We start from the raw sequence: 21397 nt of genomic DNA, 5'->3' as shown, positions 1-21397 counted from the left end.
GCCCGATGTGGGACTCGATCCCAGGACTCTGGGATCATGACCTGAGCCGAAGTCAGATGCTTAACGACTGAGCCACCCAGGCGCCCCAATATATACATTTTTTAAAAGAATGACTAGACATAACTTTAGAGTAATCCTCTGAAAGCTGAACTTAGCAAGATTTAGTAATCACAGACATCTTACCCTCAAAGCTGTGGAAGAAAAAAAACTGTGTTTTTAAAGCTTAACTTCTGGCAGCATAGATGCAGTGCCCTTCTCTTTCACGGATCTGCGGTCTCTTGAATACGAGGGGATCTTGAGTTGCTTCTGACTTCTGGCCCATGGTCACAGGTGGACAGTGTGGGTGACATACCCCGGCCTCGCGGGCTGCCACGCGGTCACTGGCAGAAACAGATGAGCAATTTACTGGTTGCTTTGTGACGCAAGTATGGGAACCAAGCAGTCGCTGTCCGGTGACCAGCACCCTGCTGTATTCTGTTCCTTCTCTCCCGTAGGAAAAGGAAGAATTGATTGAAGAGTGGCAGCCAGAACCGCTTGTTCCTCCCATCTCGAAAGACCATCCTGCTCTCAACTACAACATTGTTTCAGGGTAAAGGGGTTTGCTTCTCGAAGGACTTGTATTTGGCTTCCTATAGGCATACTTGCCAAACCATACCGAGGTTTATGTAGTATTTCTTTTATAACAGAAATAAAATATTCCGAAATCTCGGAAGATCAGAAACTCTCTGCTTTAGTGCCCAATATATGACTCTCTATTAAGGGTGTATGGATATTTTTTATAGTCTCCAATTTGGGCATTGCAGTTTGTCCCCTTTCTCCGTTCAAAAAAAAGAAAAATCGGGCGCCTGGGTGGCTCAGTCGGTTGGGCGACTGCCTTCGGCTCAGGTCGTGATCCTGGAGTCCCGGGATCGAGTCCCGCATCGGGCTCCCTGCTCGGCGGGGAGTCTGCTTCTCCCTCTGACCCTCCCCCCTCTCATGTGCACTCTCTCGCTCTCTCTCTCTCTGTCATTCTCTCTCTCAAATAAATAAATAAAATCTTTAAACAAATTAAATTAAATTAAAAAAAATAAAAAATAGGGCACCTGGGTGGCTCAGTCAGTTAAGCAGCTGCCTTCGGCTCAGGTCATGATCCTGGAGTCCCGGGATCGAGTCCCGCATCGGGCTCCCTGCTCGGCAGGGGGTCTGCTTCTCCCTCTGACCCCCCCCCCATGTGCTTGCTCTCTCTCATTCTCTCTCTCTCAAATAAATAAATAAAATCTTAAAAAAAAAAAAGAAAAGAAAAATCTTTTTTTGCGGAATAATACATGCTCCTAATAATACTTCAAATAGTGAGACACACTTGAAAAGCAGCACTCCTGCTCTTTCTCAGCTTGATTGTTACTGATTTTAGATTCATAGTGGGCTCCCTTCGTAGCCAGATATTAATAGTGTGCTCACACTTCTGCTTAATGATTAGCTATAGACAGCAGCACTTGACTTTCACAGTTCGAATTCTGAAACTTGACCTTCCTTGTGCTGCCTCACTCCCTGCTTCCAAGGTCTGATCTGTCTTTGTGTTTACTTCTTCTGTTGCTAGTCTTTGCTTCACCATATATGCTTTCTTAAATTAAGAAATTTTAATTTTACAGGAACTATCTGACCCATGTATACCCACCATCCAGAATAAATAGGCATTAACATTTTGCTATCTTTATTTCAAATCTACCTTAAAAAAAAAGAAAACATTCCAGATATAGCTAAAGAAATGCCTTCCCATCTACCACTTAACTCTTACCTGCCACAAAGGACAACCATTATCATGAAATTGGTGGCTGGCTTTCTTTCACTTACATTTATACGTTTGTTTGGGGGTTTTTTTTGTAAATTTATTTATTTGTTTATTTATCTTAGGGAGAGAGAGAGAGAGTGTGCCCAAGAACAGGCAGGGGCAGAGGAAGAGGGAGACAGAATCCTAAACAGGCTTCACGCTCAGCACAGAGCCTGATGCGGGGCTTGAACTCAAGACCTGGTGATCGTGACCTGAGCCAAAATCAGGAGTCGGACACTTAATTGGCTGAGCCCCCCAGGCGCCCCTATATTTATACTTTTAACACATATCCCTGACACCATGAAATTATTCAGTATTTTGTCTAAAAATATGATGCGGCATATTCTCCTGAGTGTATCCTTCCATTTCTGGTCTGATGTAAGGGAAGCTTGCATTCTTCACTCCATGGATTTCTGTGGTCATACAAAATTTTTATGGGTTCTGAACTCAGACTTACTCATCATTAATGCTGTGGTTACGAAGTCCTTCCCTACTCCGAGAGGTCGAATGTGCCTGTTTCTGTATGGTGGTCAGCTATCCCAGCATTCTTAATTGAATTGTCCGTTGTATACCTACTGAACAGAAATTTCCCTTTTTTTATATACTACGTGCCCTTCTAACGGGTCTGTTTCTGGCTGTATTTCTCCTCTGTCGGCGTATTTGTCTCTCCCTCTGCCAGAACGTCATATAAATAGCACAGCTTAAGAACAAGCCTTGACTAGAGTGAGCCCTTCACCTCCTTGTCCTTCAGAATTGCTCGGGCTACTTGCAGCTCTATTCTTCAGTGTCAGTTTCAGTTTAACTGATCAAGTTTGACCGAAAAACAAGTTTGGGTTTGTGACTAGCAGTGCACTGATTTGGATTCATTGGAATCTTGCTGATACTGAATCTTATCACTATGTGCCTGGTGTATCACTTTGGTCTTTTGTGTCTTACAGTAAAGTTCTGTATTTTTCTTCATAAAGACTGCTTATCTTTTTTTTTTTCCCATCTACTTTTTACATTGAAATAAGAGTAGATTCACATGTGATTGTAAGAAGTACTACAGGGAGATCCCACTTACCCTTCATCAGTTTCCGCCCATGGTAACGCCTGCTTAACAACCAGGACATGGATGTTGTGTGTCTTTTAATGGATTTGTCTCTGGGAACCAGAGCATGTTCGTTTCTCCTGTTCCTGTGTTACTGCGCTGGCTAGGACACCTCCCATGCAGTTGGATAGGAGTGGTGACAGGAGCCTCCATGTCCTGGTGGCTTCTGAGAGATGACCTGTACCAAGTTATGGGCCTTCCTCTCTCTTCTCAGTTTGCTAAGGCAGCTTTTTCGTTAGTTTTTTTTAAATCAGAATGTTAAATGCTATCCCATGTTTTCCTGTATCTGTTGAGATGGTGGTATGATCTCTCTGCTCTAGTCAGTTACTATGTTAAATTATACTGATAGGTTTTTTAAATGAGGCATAGTTGTAAGTTTTTATGAGCAAGACTGCAGCCCACCATGCCACCCTTCCTCACCCCAGATTCCCACTCTCCAAGTAATCACTTTCTGTTTCTGGGATTTACCTGTATTTTTCTAAGGAATGTGCTTATGCTGTTATTTCTTGGTGGTGTCCTTTCTTTTCCAGTTTTAACTTTACCCATTCATTGCAGGAGGTAAGGACTGGCTCTCTGAAAACACACCCACACTCCCAGGCTGTAGTCGTCCCTCCACTGACTTCATGTGGTCGAGAAAGGCGGCCCCTGACCTGGGAAAGGCAGCAGCCTGCTGTGGCCCCCGGCTGTGGTGGAGCTCCCTGTGCCCCCTTGACAGGACATCCCCTGCAAGCCACACGCAGGCCCCTGTTCCTCCCTTCTCCCCAGCACAGATTTGTTATTACACCAGGTGGCCCTGGATTATTTAGTGTTGACACTTTTGTGACCACATTAGTATCATTCATGAGTTAAGCTTAGCATCACCTTTTTTTTTCAGTATGTAGACAATTGTAATTACATTTTCTCCCTTGTTTGCTTTTGTTTTCCTTGTTTCCTGCTTGCTTACTTGCTTGGCTCTCCAAGTCAACCTAATTCATCCTGTCATCTGCCTCCAGGAGCGTCAGTCTCCATTCAGAATGTTCCCGTGTGTGGGGTTCATTTCCTGTCTTCCTGAAACCTTTGTCCTGCCTTGGCCTGACTGGTGCTTGCTTCCTCGAGCTGCCTCCCCGGGCGGCCCGGGCCCTCCCATCACTCTAGGCTCAGGAATTCCCTTTGTCCCTCTCCTGCCTTGGCCAGCTCTTTCCCGGCTTCCTCCCTCACATTAGAGTCCACATAGCCTCCTGAGGAAGGGCTATGAAGGGTACATTTTTTTGAAAACTTACACATCTATTTTTTTTTTTAAGATTTTATTCATTTATTAGAGAGAGAGAGCACAAGCAGGGGGAGCAGGAGAAGCAAACTCCCCACCGAGCAGGGAGCCCAGTGTGGGACTCGATCCCAGGACCCTGGGATCGTGACCTGAGCCGAAGGCAGATGCTTCACTTACTGAGCCACCTAGGCGCCCTGAAACCTTACACATCTTAAAATTGTTTTTTATTTTACTTTTTTACACTAGAGTGATTGTCTTATCGGTTCTTATTGATCTTTTAGACACCTCAGTGTCTGGTGATCCTTAGCATCTATATTGTTTTCACTATATAGAATATTTTCGTAGTAATTAACAGCATTTTGTAAATAGTCTGCAAAAACCACCAAAAAATCTTGAAGCCTGTTTTGCTGTTGTTGATAAATTTACTTTTCAGTGAATGCAAAAGTGCTGTTCATTCAGTACCGAGTTAACATGAGTAACTGAATTTACTTACCTTGGATAGATTTTTTTCTTTCAATAACAGCCTTATTGACATACAATCCACAGACCATGAAATTCGCTTTTTTTTTTTTAAGATTTTTATTTATTTATATGACAGAGAGAGAGCACAAGCAGGGGGAACAGCAGCAGAGGGGGAGGGAGAAGCAGGCCTCCCGCTGAGCAGGGAGCCCGATGCGGGGCTCGATCCCAGGACCCTGGGATCATGACCCGAGCCGAAGGCAGAGGCTTAACAGACTGAGCCACCCGGGTACTCCGAAATTCGCTCTTTTAATTCACCGTGGTTGAGTGGGTTTCAGTATATTCATAGAGTTGTGCAACCGTTGCCACCATCTAATTTCAGAATGTTTTTATCACCCCGAAAAGAAATCCCACACTCACCCTCATTCACTCCCCACTTCCCCCTTTCCCCAGCTACTTTCCCCTGACACCTACTAATCTACTTTCCATGCATTTGGCTGTTCTGGACTTTTATATAAAAGGAATCATGCAATATGTGGCCTTTTGTGTCTGATTTCTTTCACTTAGCATCATATCTCCAAAGTTTGTCCACGTCATAGTAGCATATGTCAGTTTTGTGGCTGAATAATAAGATATTTCACTCTGAATATATCACATTTTATTTGTACATTCATTAGTTGATGGACTTTGAGGGTTGTTTTCACTTGGGAGTATATGAAAGGAGAAAAATTATGTACATCAACTCCCATGGGTATTTGTGTACACATTTTTTTAAATTTTACCCTTTTTTTTAAGATTTTATTTATTTGAGAGAGAGAGCACGTACACAAGCAGGGTTAGGGGCAGAAGCAGACTCCACACTGAGCAGGGAGCCCGACGCTGGGCTCCATCCCAGGACCCTGGGATCAAAACCTGAGCCACAGGCAGATGCTTAACTGACTAAGCCACCCAGGTGCCTCTGTGTACACATTTTTTCTGTGGACATATGTTTTTATTTCTCGTGAGTATACACCTGAGAATGGAATTGTTGAGGTTTGTGGAAACTTATTTGGAGGAACCACCAGTCTGTTTTACAAAGTGGGTGAATCATTTTCCATTCCCACCAGCAATGCATGAGAGTTATAATTTCTCCCTGTCTTGGCCAACACTTACTGTCTTTCATTGTAGCTATCCTGCTAGATGAGAAGTGATAATCCCCCTGTGGTTGGGATTTGCATTTCCCTATGATTAATGATGTTGAGCATCTTTTCATGCACCAATTGGCCATTTATATGTCTTTTCTGGAGATGAGCCTACTTAAATCATTTGCCTATTTTTTAATTGGGTTATTTGCCTTTTTATCATTGAATTATAAGAGTTCTTTGTATATTTTGGATACCAGTCCCTTATCAGATATATGACATGCAAATATTTTCCCCCATTTTGTGGGTTTGTCACTTCTCTGACAGTGTACTTTGAAGCACAAATGTTTCTAATTTTAATGAAGTCCAGTTTATCTGTTTTGTTCTTTTGTTGCTTGTGCTTTTGTATTAGATCTTAAAATCCTTCCCTAATCCAAGATTACGAAGATTTACTCCTTTGTTTTCCAGGATCAGGGCTCAGTGTCCCATTTTTCATTAGGTAGATTTATATTTGATTCCTGTTTTCAGCATGGCCCCATCCCTCAGCTATCCTTAGGACTTTGAGTTTATATTCAGGCTTTTCCAGAGAGTAAGTCTCCTGTCTTTCTCCAGAAAGGGGATCTGAGTGAATTGCTGCTGCTTACAAGAAGGGTTCCAGGCTGTCCCCAAGCTCAGAGGGAGCCGTTCCCCTAGCGTGGGGTCATTTTCCAGGAGTTGTGGCTGAGCTTCTCACTGCCGGCTCACGTGCAGCTTTCTCTCTGGTCTCTGACTTCTCAAATACAACTTGTCCATTTGTTAACTCTCATCTCTCCTTGCATCCTGGTCTTAGTAGCATCAGATATTTACACCTTGGCGGCATTTTATGTCCCATTAGAAGGGACCAGAGGTTGATGGGTTTTTCCTTCATTCTGTTTTGTTTACCAGAAGCCACTAGTAGGTTTTCTTATTAATAAATAGTTCTTACATTCTTGGAATAAGGCTGTTTGGTTAGTTGTTTGTTTTTTTTTTTCAAGATTTTATTTGACAGAGAGAGAGAGAGAGCGAGAGCAGGAACACAAGCAGAGGGAGCGGGAGAGGGAGAAGCAGTCTTCCCGGCGAGCAGGGAGCCCAGTGTGGGACTCGATCCCAGGACCCTGGGATCATGATCTGAGCCGAAGGCAGACGCTTAACGACTGAGCCACCCAAGCGCCCCTGTTTGGTTAGTTTTTATACATTGCTGGTTTGTTTTGCTAATGTTTGGGATTCTTAACCTGTGTGTTGAAGCGTGAGTTTTGTTTCTTTTCCCTTACTGTGCCTGGTCCAGTTCGGGTATCACATATAATTGGTCTTACCCTTTTCTTAGCCACCATATCATAGGCATGCTGGCAACACTGACTCTGCCTCTGGCCCTCCATCTTCGTCCTGCCTGTGCAGTGACCTCCCTCATGGCTCCATGATCCAGCCCCGTGGAGGTTAATGTGTGCCCTGACCAGAAGGAGGGAAGGCTTGTTCTGATCTTCCCTAAAGAAGGCACTTTAGGTAACTGGTCAAGATCACTGGCGTGCAGAAGGCCCCACTTTAGATAACTACCCTGTGACCTCACCCCCATACCCTGTGCTCTGTAAAAGCCAGGGGTTAGGCTCACCTGGACTGGGCCGAGAGTGGGGGCCCAGGGTGGGGGCTGAGGGTGGGGGCTGAGGAAGCTGCGCACTGCCCTACTGCCTCATCACCCCGTCAGTAAGTTACCCCAAACAAAGCTCCGTGAACACGATGGGGTGGCTGGCTTCGGTTTTCAGTGTTGAAGTGCTTTCTCGGTCTGGAGGACACTTTACTGAACCTCCTCCGCCTTCTAACAAGTCTGCATTTGTTGTGTTGTCGGTTCTTTCGAGCCTCGATTTTTCGTCCTGAACTTCATGTCTTCAGTGAGTTCTTCAAGCTGTTCGGGTGTCCTTCTTGAGTAAGTTTTAGTTACTGTCGTTTAGTAATTGTTCATTTCTTCTTACTGTTTTTGAATGTATTGGCCTGAAGCAGTTTCTAGGACTTTGTTGGTCTGCAGATGTAAAACATACCCCCCTTTAGGTACAGACGTGTATGACGGCACATCTGCGGGGTCGCGTTTCCCCCGCGGGCAGTGTGCGTTTGCGTCCCCTCGCTCACTCAGCTTTGCCAGAGGCTTGTCTTCTGACTCAGCTGAGGCTCCGTCTTGGTTTCTCCACGTGGGGCCTTTCTTATGGACACAGATGCTGACCCTGTCCTCCGTCCTACTCCGGTTGGCGCCCACACAACGCAGCACTCTGCTCTTGGGTGCTTTATCTGTTGCCTCCTTTCATCCTCCCCCCACCCCCCACTCAGCCCCCCCACTGAAATACTTCCACCAAGCTTTCATTCATCATTTGATGTCATATATTTCTAAATTATTGAGATGATATGTTTTATTATTTTTATTATGCATGTACTGTTAACCTTAAAAATCGTTGTTTTAACCAACAAAAATGGGTTTATTTGGGAATAAAAATTGCAATTTGGGACCAGCAAGTTATGGCTAAACCATAGGCAAGTCCAACAAAGAAGGGAGAAGAATGTTATTTTCTGGAGAAGGAGGAAGCTGTTGAGAGGGGTTGTTTTAATGAAAGTTTATTGGAGAAAAGCAAGATTTCAGGGCAGTGAGGGTTTGTTACAGGCTGAGTTGCAGGGGTGGTGGATCTCTTGTAGGAGATGCAGTGTCCATCTCTCCCAGTTGGGGCCTGTAATTGAAGATTTCTTCCCTGTGAGGGGCCTGTAATCCCCAGTTCTTCCTTGTGCCTGACATTGAGCCAAGCTGCTCCCCCTATTAGCCTCCCCTGCAGCCTCCCCTCCAGCACCCCGAGTCTGCTTCAGTGAGGTTTCCCAGTGTTAATTGTCACAATACCTTTGAAACCACATCTTAATGGTTTATGAATGTATTTTTTTTAATTTTGTGCTCCAGACTTCATTGTGATTTTTTAATTCACACTCATTTTTTTGAACATATGTTTGTGTGCCCATTGTGTTCTAGGAATGTGCTGAGCACATACAGTAAATCAAAGTCTTAGTTCTTCTGCGACAAGACAAGCCAAGAGTGAAATAAGTAGAATGTTAGCTGGTGTTAAGTGATAATGAAGAAATCTCAAAGCAGGGCAAACAGAACAAGTGGGAGAACTGGATGTACTTCTTGTTCATTCCTTCTGACTGCTATGTAGGATTCCATTGTGTACTTAGCTGCTTTCCTCATGATGGATACCTAAGCTGTCCCCCTCCCCACTGCAATACAAAATATGGTGATTGCTGGCCCCTTGTACAGCTGCTTGAGTCTCTCTGGAGCCAGGCGTGGGGTTCTGACACACGCCTGTCTGATTTCCCTGTGGGGCTTCTCTACATGGTGATCCACCCATCTCCATTCCCCTGAGTTAGGATATGGGGACCAGTTTCCCCATAGCCCTGCTTGGCAACGTTGTTTTATTTTGTATTTTTCTGATTATCTGAGCCTTTGAGTATCATTTCATCTGCTTACTAGCTGCTGGGGTTTTCCCCTCTGTGAATGCTTCTTCACATCTTTTACCTCTTTTTTTTACTGGATTCTTAGCGTGTTTTTTGATTAGCAAGAATCCCACGTACCATGTAGACTTTATCTGGGTCTGTTTTCAATACAATACTCTGTACGTTAATTTTAAGACACACGTTCTTGTTTTTCCTATTAAGATCTCTGAAATGGGGATGAATCTTAGGGTTGCTGAGAACCATTGTCAGCGGGGGGTGTCCTTGCCTGTTTCTCCATGAATTGGTCATTGCTGTGCTTACTGCCAGCACTTCAGTAGAGTTATGAACACTGCTGTCAGGTAAATCGGTGGGTGGCAGGAGAGAGGGCCAGACTCCTCCGAGCCAGTGAACAGAGGCTGCAGTGACTGAGGCTTTGAACAGCCTTTGTCAAAGTGCTGCTGCCTATGGATAATTATAGCTTACTTTTAGAAATGTGAGTCGATCGGGGGAAACATGATTTTAGTCCAGTGGGAAAATTCCAGCATCAAAATTTGAGGCATGGGGGACACTAACCTGTCAGGTAACCTCAGAGATGATGGGGGAGCATCCTCCTACACGACATGGGGTACTCCTGACAGCAGGGAGGAGAATATTGTAGGAACACCTGTGAAATCCATGCCTTAGCAGCAGGGAGAAAATAGTCGAGACTCGGGTCAAGAGGTTAGGGATGTGTTGACTGATTTATGTTATGTTTTCCCTTTTAGACGTGCAGACGTAGTGTGACAAAAATCTGTGTCTAAGCATACCTAATAGAACTTCTAATTAAGTGTAAACTCAAAAATTGTAAGATCACAAGAAAACATCATTATGTTTTCATTGGCACTGTTTTCCTTCCTTACTTGTAGCTAAAAAACAGTGATGGCATCTTAGATTCAGTGAAGTACAGTAAATATCACCCATCTGTTAGCTTTGTCTGTGGTGTCATCACAGAACCAAAATTCTTTTTTTTTTTTTTTTAAGTAGGCTCCACACCCAGTGTGGAGCCCAACACAGGGCTTGAACTCACAACTCTGAGATCAAGACCTGAGCTGAGATCAAGAGTCGGATGCTTAATCAACTGAGCCACTGGGCGCCCCAACCAAAATTCTTAATTTTGACTCCTATTCATCCATTTTGGTCTCGCTCTTTGTATGTGGAGGGACTTGTTTAGAAATCATTTCTAGGGCGCCTGGGTGGCTCAGTTGGTTAAGCGACTGCCTTCGGCTCAGGTCATGATCCTGGAGTCCCGGGATCGAGTCCCGCATCGGGCTCCCTGCTCGGCAGGGAGTCTGCTTCTCCCTCTGACCCTCCCCCCTCTCATGTGCTCTCTCATTCTCTCTCTCTCTCAAATAAATAAATAAAATCTTAAAAAAAAAAAAAAAGAAAGAAAAGAAATCACTTCTATACTCCAAGGTGTCACAAGGACATTTTCCCACATTTTCTTTTGTTCTCTCTTTCAAAATATCTTCTAGGTTTTTAATATGTCTAGAATTCACCTTTGTACCTATTTATCCAACTTCATTTTTTTCCATAGAAAAAGAAATGTGTGTGATTTGGTAGTTTGTGGGGCACCTGCTATCATTTTCCAGGCATTTGTATACACACGGTTCTCCTGAGTTCTAGAGTCTTTCATTGCTCTAAGTGCCTGTTCTCACACTGGTACCCAAACCATTGTTAATGTGGTTCTGTAATCCTAGTCTCCTGTTAAAAACACTGTCCTCCTTATTTTTAAGTTCACTTTATGATTACTGACTCTCACTAATAGTGAGGTGGTGGCTTTCGATTGGAAAGGGTTTTATTTTCCGTCCTTCTAGTCCTCTGATGCCTTGATTATGGAGTTGTCTTTGTAGGTTGGCTTTCTTTGCTTCTGCGAGAGACTCTGAAGGGTCCTGTGCTCTGGCCTCCCGTGTGTGTGTAAGTGCTGGGTGTGACATACCTGCAAGCCTGCACAGAGCTCGCGTGTGAACCTTCCGTTTCTGCTAGGAACTGCCTTCCTTCCCTGCTCCAAGTGCCGACAGAAGCAAGATCCCTGTACTCCTACGTCATGATGCCTCTTGACAGCTTATTAGCTGTGGTCAGGGGCTTTGGGCATACTTTTTCTTGAGGGTTTGATTTCTCTGCCTATTAGCTTTTGTAGAATGGCCTTGACTTTTCCAGCAGCAACCTTTAGTACAGACTTGTCTCCACGGCTTTGTTTTTTCATCTCTTTGTGAGCACCAGCACCTCCATACCAGGAGGATCGGGACACTTAAGAAGGCCCGAGAGGTAGGAAACTGACATGGTGGATTCAGAATCAGAGCAGGTGTTTGGGGGGAGAAGAAGCCCTTGAGGCCATAGGGAAGAAGGAAGGAATATTTAGAGAGCACCTCTTAATGGACCACGCACTTTTATAGCAATTTACCCTGAGAGATGGGTTCTGTCCTGACTGCGTAGATGAAGAGGCAGAGACTCACAGAGCCAGGGAGGTTCCCCGAGCTCCTGAAGCCAGGAGGAGCCGTAGTGCAGGTGGGGTCTGCCTGCCTCACTGCAGCCCATGTGTTTTTCTGGCAGTGCGCCTGCCTTCTCTACAGGTCCACCTGCTTCTGGTGGTCATTCTCTTCCTTCCTGGGTTTCCCAGCATCTTCTGTTTCTCTGCTCGAAAACCAGTTCTGTGAACCGGTCCCGAGGGCAGGGTTGCCCAGCCTTCTCTGGCCGCAGTGCGTCTTCCAGAGCGGCCCGTGGGCACAGCAGCACGGGGGACGCGGGAAGCAGCTTCGTGCCACAGCCCTTGCCCTTGCCCTTGCCCTGTGCCGGGCGCTCTGCCGGTCTCTGAGCCACTCTCTCACGGCTTCTTTCAGCTAGAAGAGGCCGGTCGTGACCAGTTGGCCCCACTAGCTCGTGACCTGTGGTTTGGCCCCGTGGTTTTGCAGTCTGGCCTCTGGGAGTATTGTCAGCAGAGCACTTGGTCATCTAAAGAGCCCGTCCCCTCCCAGCCCAGCTGAGGCCTGGGCTCCCGTGCTGCTGGCCACCTTGTTCCTTTGTTTCTCCCCGGGGGTAGGGGAGGGATCCCTCTTCACGAGTATTCCAGCACTAACTAGACCTGGGAGACATCCCACTGCCTGCTGTGGTGTCTTTCTGTAGTTAACATGTATTTGTAAACTCCTTAACTGTAAAGCCATAACTTGCTCTGCCCATTCTTGCTTTTGATCTTGATGTTTTTATATTTCCTTCCTGTTTGGGCGCCTGGGTGGCTCAGTTGGTTAAGCGACTGCCTTCGGCTCAGGTCATGATCCTGGAGTCCTGGGATCGAGTCCCACATGGGCTCCCTGCTCGGCAGGGAGTCTGCTTCTCCCTCTGACCCTCCTCCCTCTCCTGCTCTCTGTCTCTCATTCTCTCTCTCTCAAATAAATAAATAAAATCTTTAAAAAAAAAAAAAAAGAAAAAATATATATATTTCCTTCCTGTTTGTCTTATTCCAGATTTTTTCCCCCAAGGTATTTCACTTCATTTAGCTACTTCTTTCTTTTTTTTTAATTTTATTTATTTATTTATTTATTTATTTATTTATTTATTTATTTATTTATTTATTTGACAGAGACACAGCGAGAGAGGGAACACAAGCAGGTGGAATGGGAGAGGGAGAAGCAGGCTTCCCGCGGAGCAGGGAGCCCGTTGCGGGGCTCGATCCCAGGACCCTGGCATCATGACCTGAGCCGAAGGCAGACTCTTTAACTACTGAAGCTACTTCTTTCTTAATGAGTTTTAAAACCAAATAAAGATTTGCCATTTATCTGTGTTGGAATTTTAGCTCACTTTTTTTTTTGAGTACTGCAAGTTAGCCTAATAAGAATAGAATTAGTGACTGATTTGTAATATACCACTTTCTAATTTTACATTTTAAAAATAAGAGGGGCCCCTGGGTGACTCTCGGTTAAGCGACTGACTCTTTTGATTAAGGCTCAGGTCATGGCTTCAGGGTCATGAGATCGAGCCCCATGGCAGGCTCCGCGCTCAGTTCCAAGTCTGCTTGAGATTCTCTCTCTCCCTCTGCCCCTCCCCCTGTTCCCGTGTGTGCACTCACACTCTCTCTCTAGAAATAAATAAATCTTTTATCAGTCAGTTAGTTAGAATAGAGAGCTAGTGACTGGTGTGCAACTAGGGTAGAGTGACATCACTTCTGTGTCGCTCAAATATACCACTCTCCTCTCTTTCCCCAGCCCTCCCAGCCACAACATTGTGGTGAATGGAAAAAAATGTGTCAACTTTGCCTCATTTAATTTTCTGGGATTGTTGGATAACCCTCGGGTCAAGGTAAGTAACACCTACCGAAGACAGCACAATTACTTATGAAACTGGGCACGAGATAAAAGACAAATGCAGAACATCGGAAAGGGCTCTGTCTGCTGGCCATTTGCCATTACTCTTTCTTGGCAGACTGTGACCAGGGTTTTGACAAAGGGTGGGCAATCAGGATGTCTGGTGTGTCTTAGCAGTGGTGACATCCAGAGACCCGTGTGAGCCAGCCCCAGGTAATAGTCGGAGGTGTGCCTAGGAAATTGCTCTGTCTCCTGGGAGGTTGTGAGCCAGTGAACTGTTCTGAGGAAAGACTTATGCCCAGAAATACCAAAAATCATAAAGGCCTTGAGTTAACCACATTTGGATAATTAAACTAATACAACTTTTCCACGTTTGAAGTTCTGTCCCTAAATCTTTACATGTGTCTGCTCTTTATATCCTGTTAGAATTGCCACGGTTCTAAGGAAGGAAAGTAGTGGCGGGGGGGGGGGTGGTTAAAGAATAGGAAATGTCGGTTTTGAACCCTGAAAGATAAATTATTAAAGACCTGAATTTTCTTCCACAAAGGCAGCAGCTTTGGCATCTCTAAAGAAGTATGGCGTGGGGACTTGTGGACCTAGAGGATTTTATGGCACATTTGGTATGTTTCTGCCATCTTTTTCAAACTGCCTAACTGCTTTTTTTTTTTTTTTTTTAAGATTTTATTTATTTATTTGACACAGAGAGAGAGAGACAGGGAGAGAGGGACACAAGCAGGGGGAGTGGCAGAGGGAGAAGCAGGCTTCCTGCAGAGCAGGGAGCCCGATGCGGGGCTCGATCCCAGGACCCTGGGATCATGACCTGAGCTGAAGGCAGACGCTTAACGACTGAGCCACCTGGGCACAGCTACTTAACTGCTTTTAAGGATTGATTCAATTTGATTTCAAAACTCCTTGGAAAAGATAACCTTGATTAATTGTGATGTGGAGTGGGTGAGTGCTTTTTGTGTGAGGTGCACCAGTCCGGGACTGGATGTCGCTCATGGAGGAAAGGCCTTGCTGCCTCGGGGGCACCATGTCAGTAGGGCGGAGCCTGAGCTGCTGTTGGTAGGCTCCCCAAGGAGAATAGTAGGAGGAGACCTGGTTTGTTTCTGTCGTGCATGACTGTTGGAAGGGGAAGGGTCCCGTTGCAGGTGGCTCCACTCTTCATAGTTCTGCAGGAACCTGGTTCCTCCCCGTCCCCTTCCTCTAGTGCTGAGGGCACTGTCCTTGTCCGCGAGGGTGCAGCCAGGTGGCAAGTGTTGGGGGGAGCAGGCGTGCATGGCCGTAGTACCCCTTGAGGCAGGGAGGGGGCGTTGCACATCACTGCCCACGTTCTGTTGGGGAGCCCAGAACCTGGGTCAAGCCTCACTGAGTAGACTGGGAGATGGCTTCAGCTGGGCAGCCACCTCCTGCAGGAAGGAAGACAAGAACAGATGGGGGTAGGGGGTGGGCGAAGGATTCATAATGTAGCTCTTTTCTTTCTGGAATGAAGAGGAAGGGTCATTGATTTCCAACTACATATTAGGATGAGTGTGGTTTCAAACACTACAAAGTCCCTAACAAAGAGTCCTCAGAGAAAATGTTGTTAAATAATTGTTCAAATGAATGTATTCCTGGAAATAACTTTCTGGCTTACACATGTCAGCATGTGGGGAAAATAGAGTCCAGGGAAGTCTCTTCTGTCTTCTGTTCGAGTTTCCATTTCTAGGCCTTTGTGTTGTGTGTGTTTCGCTTAAACAGTTAAGGTGTTTTTATTTAAGGGAGCACCTTTCTTTATTCCTTAACTAGCTAACTAGTTAAATTATTTGTATTGGAAACCAACAACAGAGTAGGTGTCCAAGCCTTTTAAGCTGGAAAGGATCTGAAATATCTTGCGTTCCAGCATCCCACCCCTTCAGAAGCAGCATAGAAAGTTCAGAGAGGTTATGTGACTTCCTCACGGTCACACAGCTCATTAATTTCAGCCTTATAACTAGAAGCCAAGTATCCTGACTGCCAGTCTTAATGGCAGGATCAAAGACTTACAGAGCACCGATCAGTCTTCCTCTTTGCCCCAGTCTAGTGCAAACATGGGTTGTTTGCTTGGTTTTTATTGGTAAGGAATTATATCCTAGATACATAGTATTAGACAGCTAGGAAAGACATTTTTTTATGGGTTGTTTGTTGTAATCCGATCAAGACTCTATGGTTTGCTTGCTGGGGTTAAAAAAAATAACTCTCTTAAAAGCTTTTCTTTCTAGGGGATTTTGTTTTCATGTGTGGCCTTGGCTCCTGCTTGGGAGTTAATTTGAGAAAACAGATAGCAGATTTATTGCTAAATCAAGTCATGAAAAGAAAAGTTTCAACTCTTCAAAACCAGTTTTCCCAGAGCTGGTAAAATAACCCAGTCAGCTTTCTGTTTGGATCCCCTGGAATATAATATGCAATAATAGGTTGTTGTGTGCTTCCAGATGTGAGGCCTTTAGTTAATGGTTTTTAAGTTAATATTCTTGACTGAATAATTCAGCCTGTGATACAAGCTTTGGAAGGTTATAGAGAATGAAAGTCGTCTCCTTCTCCACCATTATCGCACCCCCCCCAAAAAAGATAGCTGCTATCAGTAGTTCCTTATTAATTCTTCCAGAGACTTTCTTCAGCAAATGAAAACGCTTCCATACATACATTTTCCATCTATTTTTAAAAAGATGGTAGCATAGCCCACATGTATTCTGTACCTTGCTGTTGGAGTGAGTTTGTTTGAAATTTAAATTGGATTTGGATTTTCAGGGGTCTTAAGCAGACTCCTCACTGAGTGCAGAGCCTGACGTGGGACTCAGTCTCATGACCTTGAGTTCATGACCTGAGCCGAAATCAAAAGTCAGATGCTCAACCAACTGAGCCATCCAAGGGCCCCCCCAAAAGGTTATTTTTAATTTCATCTTTTTTTTTTCTGGGAGTAACATTCAGGCATCTATTTTCAAAGATGAAAATACTTCCTTATTTAGCTCTTTTCTCAACTTTTCAAAAATGAATGTAAATCACTAGTAAAAGTAAATTTCTTTATTAAAATGTTCTTTTTTATTATTTCATAGTAACATATTAAATGACATAAGATGATTAATACAGAAGAAGTCAAACAATGGTTGAGTTAAAATTTGTCTAGTTTCTTAGGCTGAATGTTCTCCTGCCTTTGGTAAGTAGAAATCCACAAGTTCTTCTGATAATCTTGTAAGGACTATATGGTTAGGAGTTTTTCCACCGTCTCATTTTATTGTTAGAATGTGTGTTTGAGAACGGAGCAAGTGGATTTGTCAGGTTAGAGAGCGTACTTTCCTCTATGCACTTTGATGCTTTCTCTAATCCACCTTCTTTGTTTTCTTTGAATACATTCAGATCTCTTTTGCTTGAGGTTTATCACTGGTTTCCCAGGATGCACTTTGCATGTACAATGCCTACTTGACTTCTTGTTCTTAAACTAAATCAGAATTTAGTCAGTGGCAGGATTTCATGGTGAGGGATAGTGGCATTTAATTGTGTTCAAGAGCCATTAGTAAAAAGTAAATTGTTCAGTTGTTTATTTTTCAAAATATATTCTTTCTTTCTTTTAGAGCAGTCAACTGAATCATGACTGCATATCTTATTAGGAAGAACGTTTGGTCATAAAGGTCCTAGATCTGCCACTACTTACCGGTCATGGGATTGTTTTTGCAGTGTAGGAGGGGGACAGTCCTTGTTTGCACAGCTTATAGCATTTTGGCAAGAATCACATAAGATGCTGCACTTAAAAACATTTTGGAAAACATTCAGCCCTGTATTTATGTTCTAATGAGTGCATAAGTGATATTATTGGTACTTTTAAGAAAAGTTGTCCTAGTCTCAAGGGATTAAAAAGAAAACAGTATATAACACAAAATATAGAAGCCTTAATAAAAAATGTAGTTGGTTGTTTTTAAAATGTTCTAAAGTTGACTCTTTTATAGTCTTTCCTTTGGAAGACAACCAAGAAAGCCAGAATACCTCTTAGCAGAATAAAAGAGGAGATAATATAAATGGGAAGCTGAATGAACAAGTTACTGTAATATAAAGTTCTTAAATATCTGGGATTTAGACAACTTAAGTAGAAAATAATGTAACTGCTTTTTTCCTTTTAAAAGAAAACCTTTTATTCTACAAATACTGATTTAATTGTACAAACACTTAAACGGTGTATTGGTTTTTCCATGCCAGATGTTACTCTGAGTGTTTCATAGGCATTGACTTGTGTGGTTCTGGTAACAATCCTTTGAGAATGGTCTGACTGTTACCAGTTTGACAGAGGAAGGACCTGAGAGGCACGGAGCAGTTTCAGGCCTGCCCTGGTCCACACCTGGTGAGGCGGGAGGCCAGATCTGGAACCCCCTGCGACGACTGCCGTGGCCAGGCCCCACCCTGGGTGCCAGACATCCTGTACCGGCCTTGAATCCCTTCTTTTAGGTTCTGGTTAGAGAACAGGTGCAAGAAAGGGCAACGATGGCTGGGAGGGAAACCTCCCTCCGTGACCTCTCCCCTACAGTTTGTTCCTAGCAGTGAATCATAGGATGTGGTGCTTCACTTGCACTCCGTGCGAATCTGTGGCGCTAGCTGGTGGAACAGATCGTCTGTACAGAAGACAGACATCAGAAGCAGGAGAACGTGGCCTGGCACTTTTCCTCTTTGCTGCCTCCCCTTCCCTTGGGTTGAGAGTTTTTTCATTGCACAGAGTAGCTATCACACATCAGGAGAAGTTATGCAGCTCTCCATATCTACCTGTCACAAAACCTGCTTTGCAAGGCTGCCTTCAGCTAAAACCCAGTGTCTTCAGGTACGAGGAGAAAAAAAGCCAGTCTTTGTTAAACTTTTGGGAAAGGCAACAATCAGTAAGTCATTTGACTTACTGTAGATTCTTCTTAACCACTTTATGGCAGTGATGTAAAAACAGTTATGAGTATGTACAACAATGAGAATGTTTCAAGCATGCAATTTTCATCAACTGGGTAACTAACGCTAAAGCCCTGAAATTAAGCCAAGATTGTTTTACTTTCTCATCGCTCATCAGTGAAAAAAATGAGCCCTCTAAAGTGGAGTCTACAGAATGATTTAAAATCTTTTTCATAGTTAGCAAAAATAGTTTGTGTCCATAGCACGTATTTTGTTTTTGAAATGGAGATACTGGATGAAAGCAGTTCTGGGGCTCGGATTGTCCGTCTGCTAGCTAAATCATGGAGATTTGGGGTAGATAGTCCCGATTTAGAGGCCACATTGTCGTTTGTAGAAGGGGGACCTGCCCTCATTCCGATCAGAAGTGGGGGTGATGGGGACTTGCCTGTAGCGCTCTAAGGAAGGGGCAGGCGCTCCTTGCTCAGCGTGGGAGGTGCCCAGTTCTCCAGCGTGTGGCGGTTTTCCCCGAAACCTGGCAGCATGTGGCAGAGGGCGGGCAGTCAGGGTCAGGGTCATGTCCTCTGTGCTGGTGATGTCACAGGTCTGATGCTTGAAGACCTAAGCACCCCTTTGATACCATTTTGATCAAATGGGATGTAGTCCTCTTAACTTTGTTACTATAAAATCCCATCCTTATTTAATGTTGGTGTCATTCTGTACAATGACTGTGACCTTTCGGGAATGGAAATCAAATGGCACTTCCTCTGCTTTTTGTAATCGATTATGTTGGTATACATTTTAACTATAAATAGGAAGAAGCATGTTTGGTCTTTTATGTATACGCATCTTGGAGGATTGTGAAAATGAACTCTTTATCCCATTCCGATCAAGTAATAATAGAAGAACGGACTTGTTAAAAATATATTGTAGGAAGTAGTTAGATGAGGGAAGTCCAGTAATGTTCTCAGTTAGTCATTTATTAAGCAAACATGCAGTGACTGTCACGTAAAGACAGGTAGTCTGATAAGCACAGGGTCAGGGAGAAAGACCAGGTTTGTGCTACCTGACAAAGCGACCCAGCTGAGAGAGGCAGGTAGCAGCTAGCATAGAACTCCGGAACTCCAAGCCCGGAGGGACGAGGCCAAGTCGAGCCTGCGGTCTGCTGGCCCCTTCTACACTCAGAAGTACAACACGTGCACCGTGATTTCTGACCGAAGATTGAGAGCACTTGGTTGTGAACTGAGGGCGCGGGTGGGAACTAACCACCGAGTGAGAGGTGGCAAACTAAGCTAAACCCCAGTTTGATGGCAGGAGACCTATAGTGAGGAATCGGAGAATTGAGCAGCAATACCCAGAAAATAAACTAAAGCGCACTTTATGTATATGCTTCCCTGACCCTTGACAGGGCATGTGGCAGAAATCTGATTTAGGTCCTGCTGTAGTGAAAAGAGCTAAAGGAAGTTTGAAAAGTCCTCTTCTCAGGGCGCCTGGGTGGCTCAGTCGTTAAGCGTCTGCCTTCGGCTCAGGTCATGATCCCAGGGCCCTGGGATCGAGTCCCGCATCGGGCTCCCTGCTCGGCGGGAAGCCTACTTCTCCCTCTCCCTCTCCCCCTGCTTGTGACTCTGCTCTCACTGTGTCTCTCTCTGTCAAATAAATAAAACCTTTAAAAATAAATTAATTAATTAAATAAAAGTCCTCTTCTCTCCTGGGTAATGCCTCATTTTAGGACCACTTTGAAGTTTTCAGGTTCAAAGGTGATCTGTGCACTGTTTATTCTAGACATCGCTGGGCCCTCCCTGCCAGGGCGTGCAGCCTCGTGGCTGAGCCTGGGAAGGTGAGCAGCAGTAAGGAACCACGATAGTAGAAGGAGAGGTACCAGGTTAACGGGCACGATCTATTCCCGGTGTTACATCAGCATTCTTCCCAAGGGGCTTCTGTAAAATACTGCATTTCTCCTTGTACTGTACATTTGAAGTCCCCAGTACACTTAAAAAGACATTCAGACAGAAAAGTCAGTGCTGCCGAGTGAGCAGGTGCACAGGTGTGTGCTATCAGAGAAGGGAGCACCGGCTTGATGCAGAGTATGTGGGGTTCTTTTACTCATCGTTTTCCTCTTAAGAGTTGGCTAACCGTTGTCTTCATGTCTGGTGTGGTACCTTCTGCTAGAATGCAAAAAGGCTTTAATAAATTAATGTGTCACACATTGGTGACGCCTCGGTGTGGTTGGTTGAGGGAAGTTAAAGCAGGTAAAGTCACTGGGCCTTGTACTGCCATGCTAGAGTGACGTAGAAGCAAAACCCAGAATTGGAGCTGCCCCACTAACACACTGTATGGAAAGAGGAGTAGCCAATTCCATTCACAGGTTTGAGAAATCATTTTGGCCGAGAATCATCTAAACAGATCTCATATAATTTATAACTCAAAACAATTTTATTTTGGCCATGAAGTGACAGTCATACTAACTAAACTGCTTACATTATTTTCTTTATTCTTTATTTAAAGAAAAAGAATTAGAAGATGTTTTAACCATTTACGTTTTATTATAGATGTGCACTTGGATTTGGAGGACCGCCTAGCAAAGTTTATGAAGACAGAAGAAGCCATTATCTACTCATATGGATTTGCCACCATTGCCAGCGCTATCCCTGCTTACTCTAAGAGAGGGGACATTGTGTTCGTGTGAGTAACTTCACCTGTGTTTCTGATCACAATTCCTTTGGACGTAATGGTGATCTTCCTGGAGAATTCCTTTGTTAGAGGTTATCTACCTTAGGTAATACTGACTTTCTGTTTAAAGAAATACATAGTAACTTCCATGAAGTAATTATGCAGCATTGATGAGACCTCACTAGAAAGATGCCTGAAGTATTTTTTTTTAATTGGTTTTATTTACTGATGTTGGGAAAGCCAAACCTACCCTGGGTGAGGCCAGTTATCTCCCTTCCCTCTGCAGTTCCTTCCTTGAGAGTCCACGGTCACTGCCTACGTGGT

General features: G+C 44.3%; 1 protein-coding gene across 3 annotated transcripts in view; it reads left to right on the top strand.

Moving 5' to 3' along the window:
• The window catches only part of SPTLC1 (serine palmitoyltransferase long chain base subunit 1), a 55982-nt gene that overhangs the window by 4586 nt on the left and 29999 nt on the right, over positions 1-21397 (top strand). For 2 of the 3 annotated variants that reach the window (XM_021694357.1, XM_021694356.2), the window contains exons 3-6: positions 495-589; positions 13433-13526; positions 14079-14151; positions 20953-21085. In XM_021694357.1, the coding sequence (XP_021550032.1) occupies positions 495-589; positions 13433-13526; positions 14079-14151; positions 20953-21085 (395 nt within the window). Of the gene's footprint in view, positions 1-494; positions 590-13432; positions 13531-14078; positions 14152-20952; positions 21086-21397 lie in introns of all 3 variants that reach the window. The other variant, XM_044920491.1, reaches the window with a different exon arrangement.

Source organism: Neomonachus schauinslandi, chromosome 13, assembly GCF_002201575.2.
Source record: "Neomonachus schauinslandi chromosome 13, ASM220157v2, whole genome shotgun sequence".
Classification (NCBI taxonomy): Eukaryota; Metazoa; Chordata; class Mammalia; order Carnivora; family Phocidae; genus Neomonachus; species Neomonachus schauinslandi.
The sequence above is the reverse complement of the archived record's forward strand: the minus strand, read 5'-3'. Positions and strand labels throughout refer to the sequence as shown.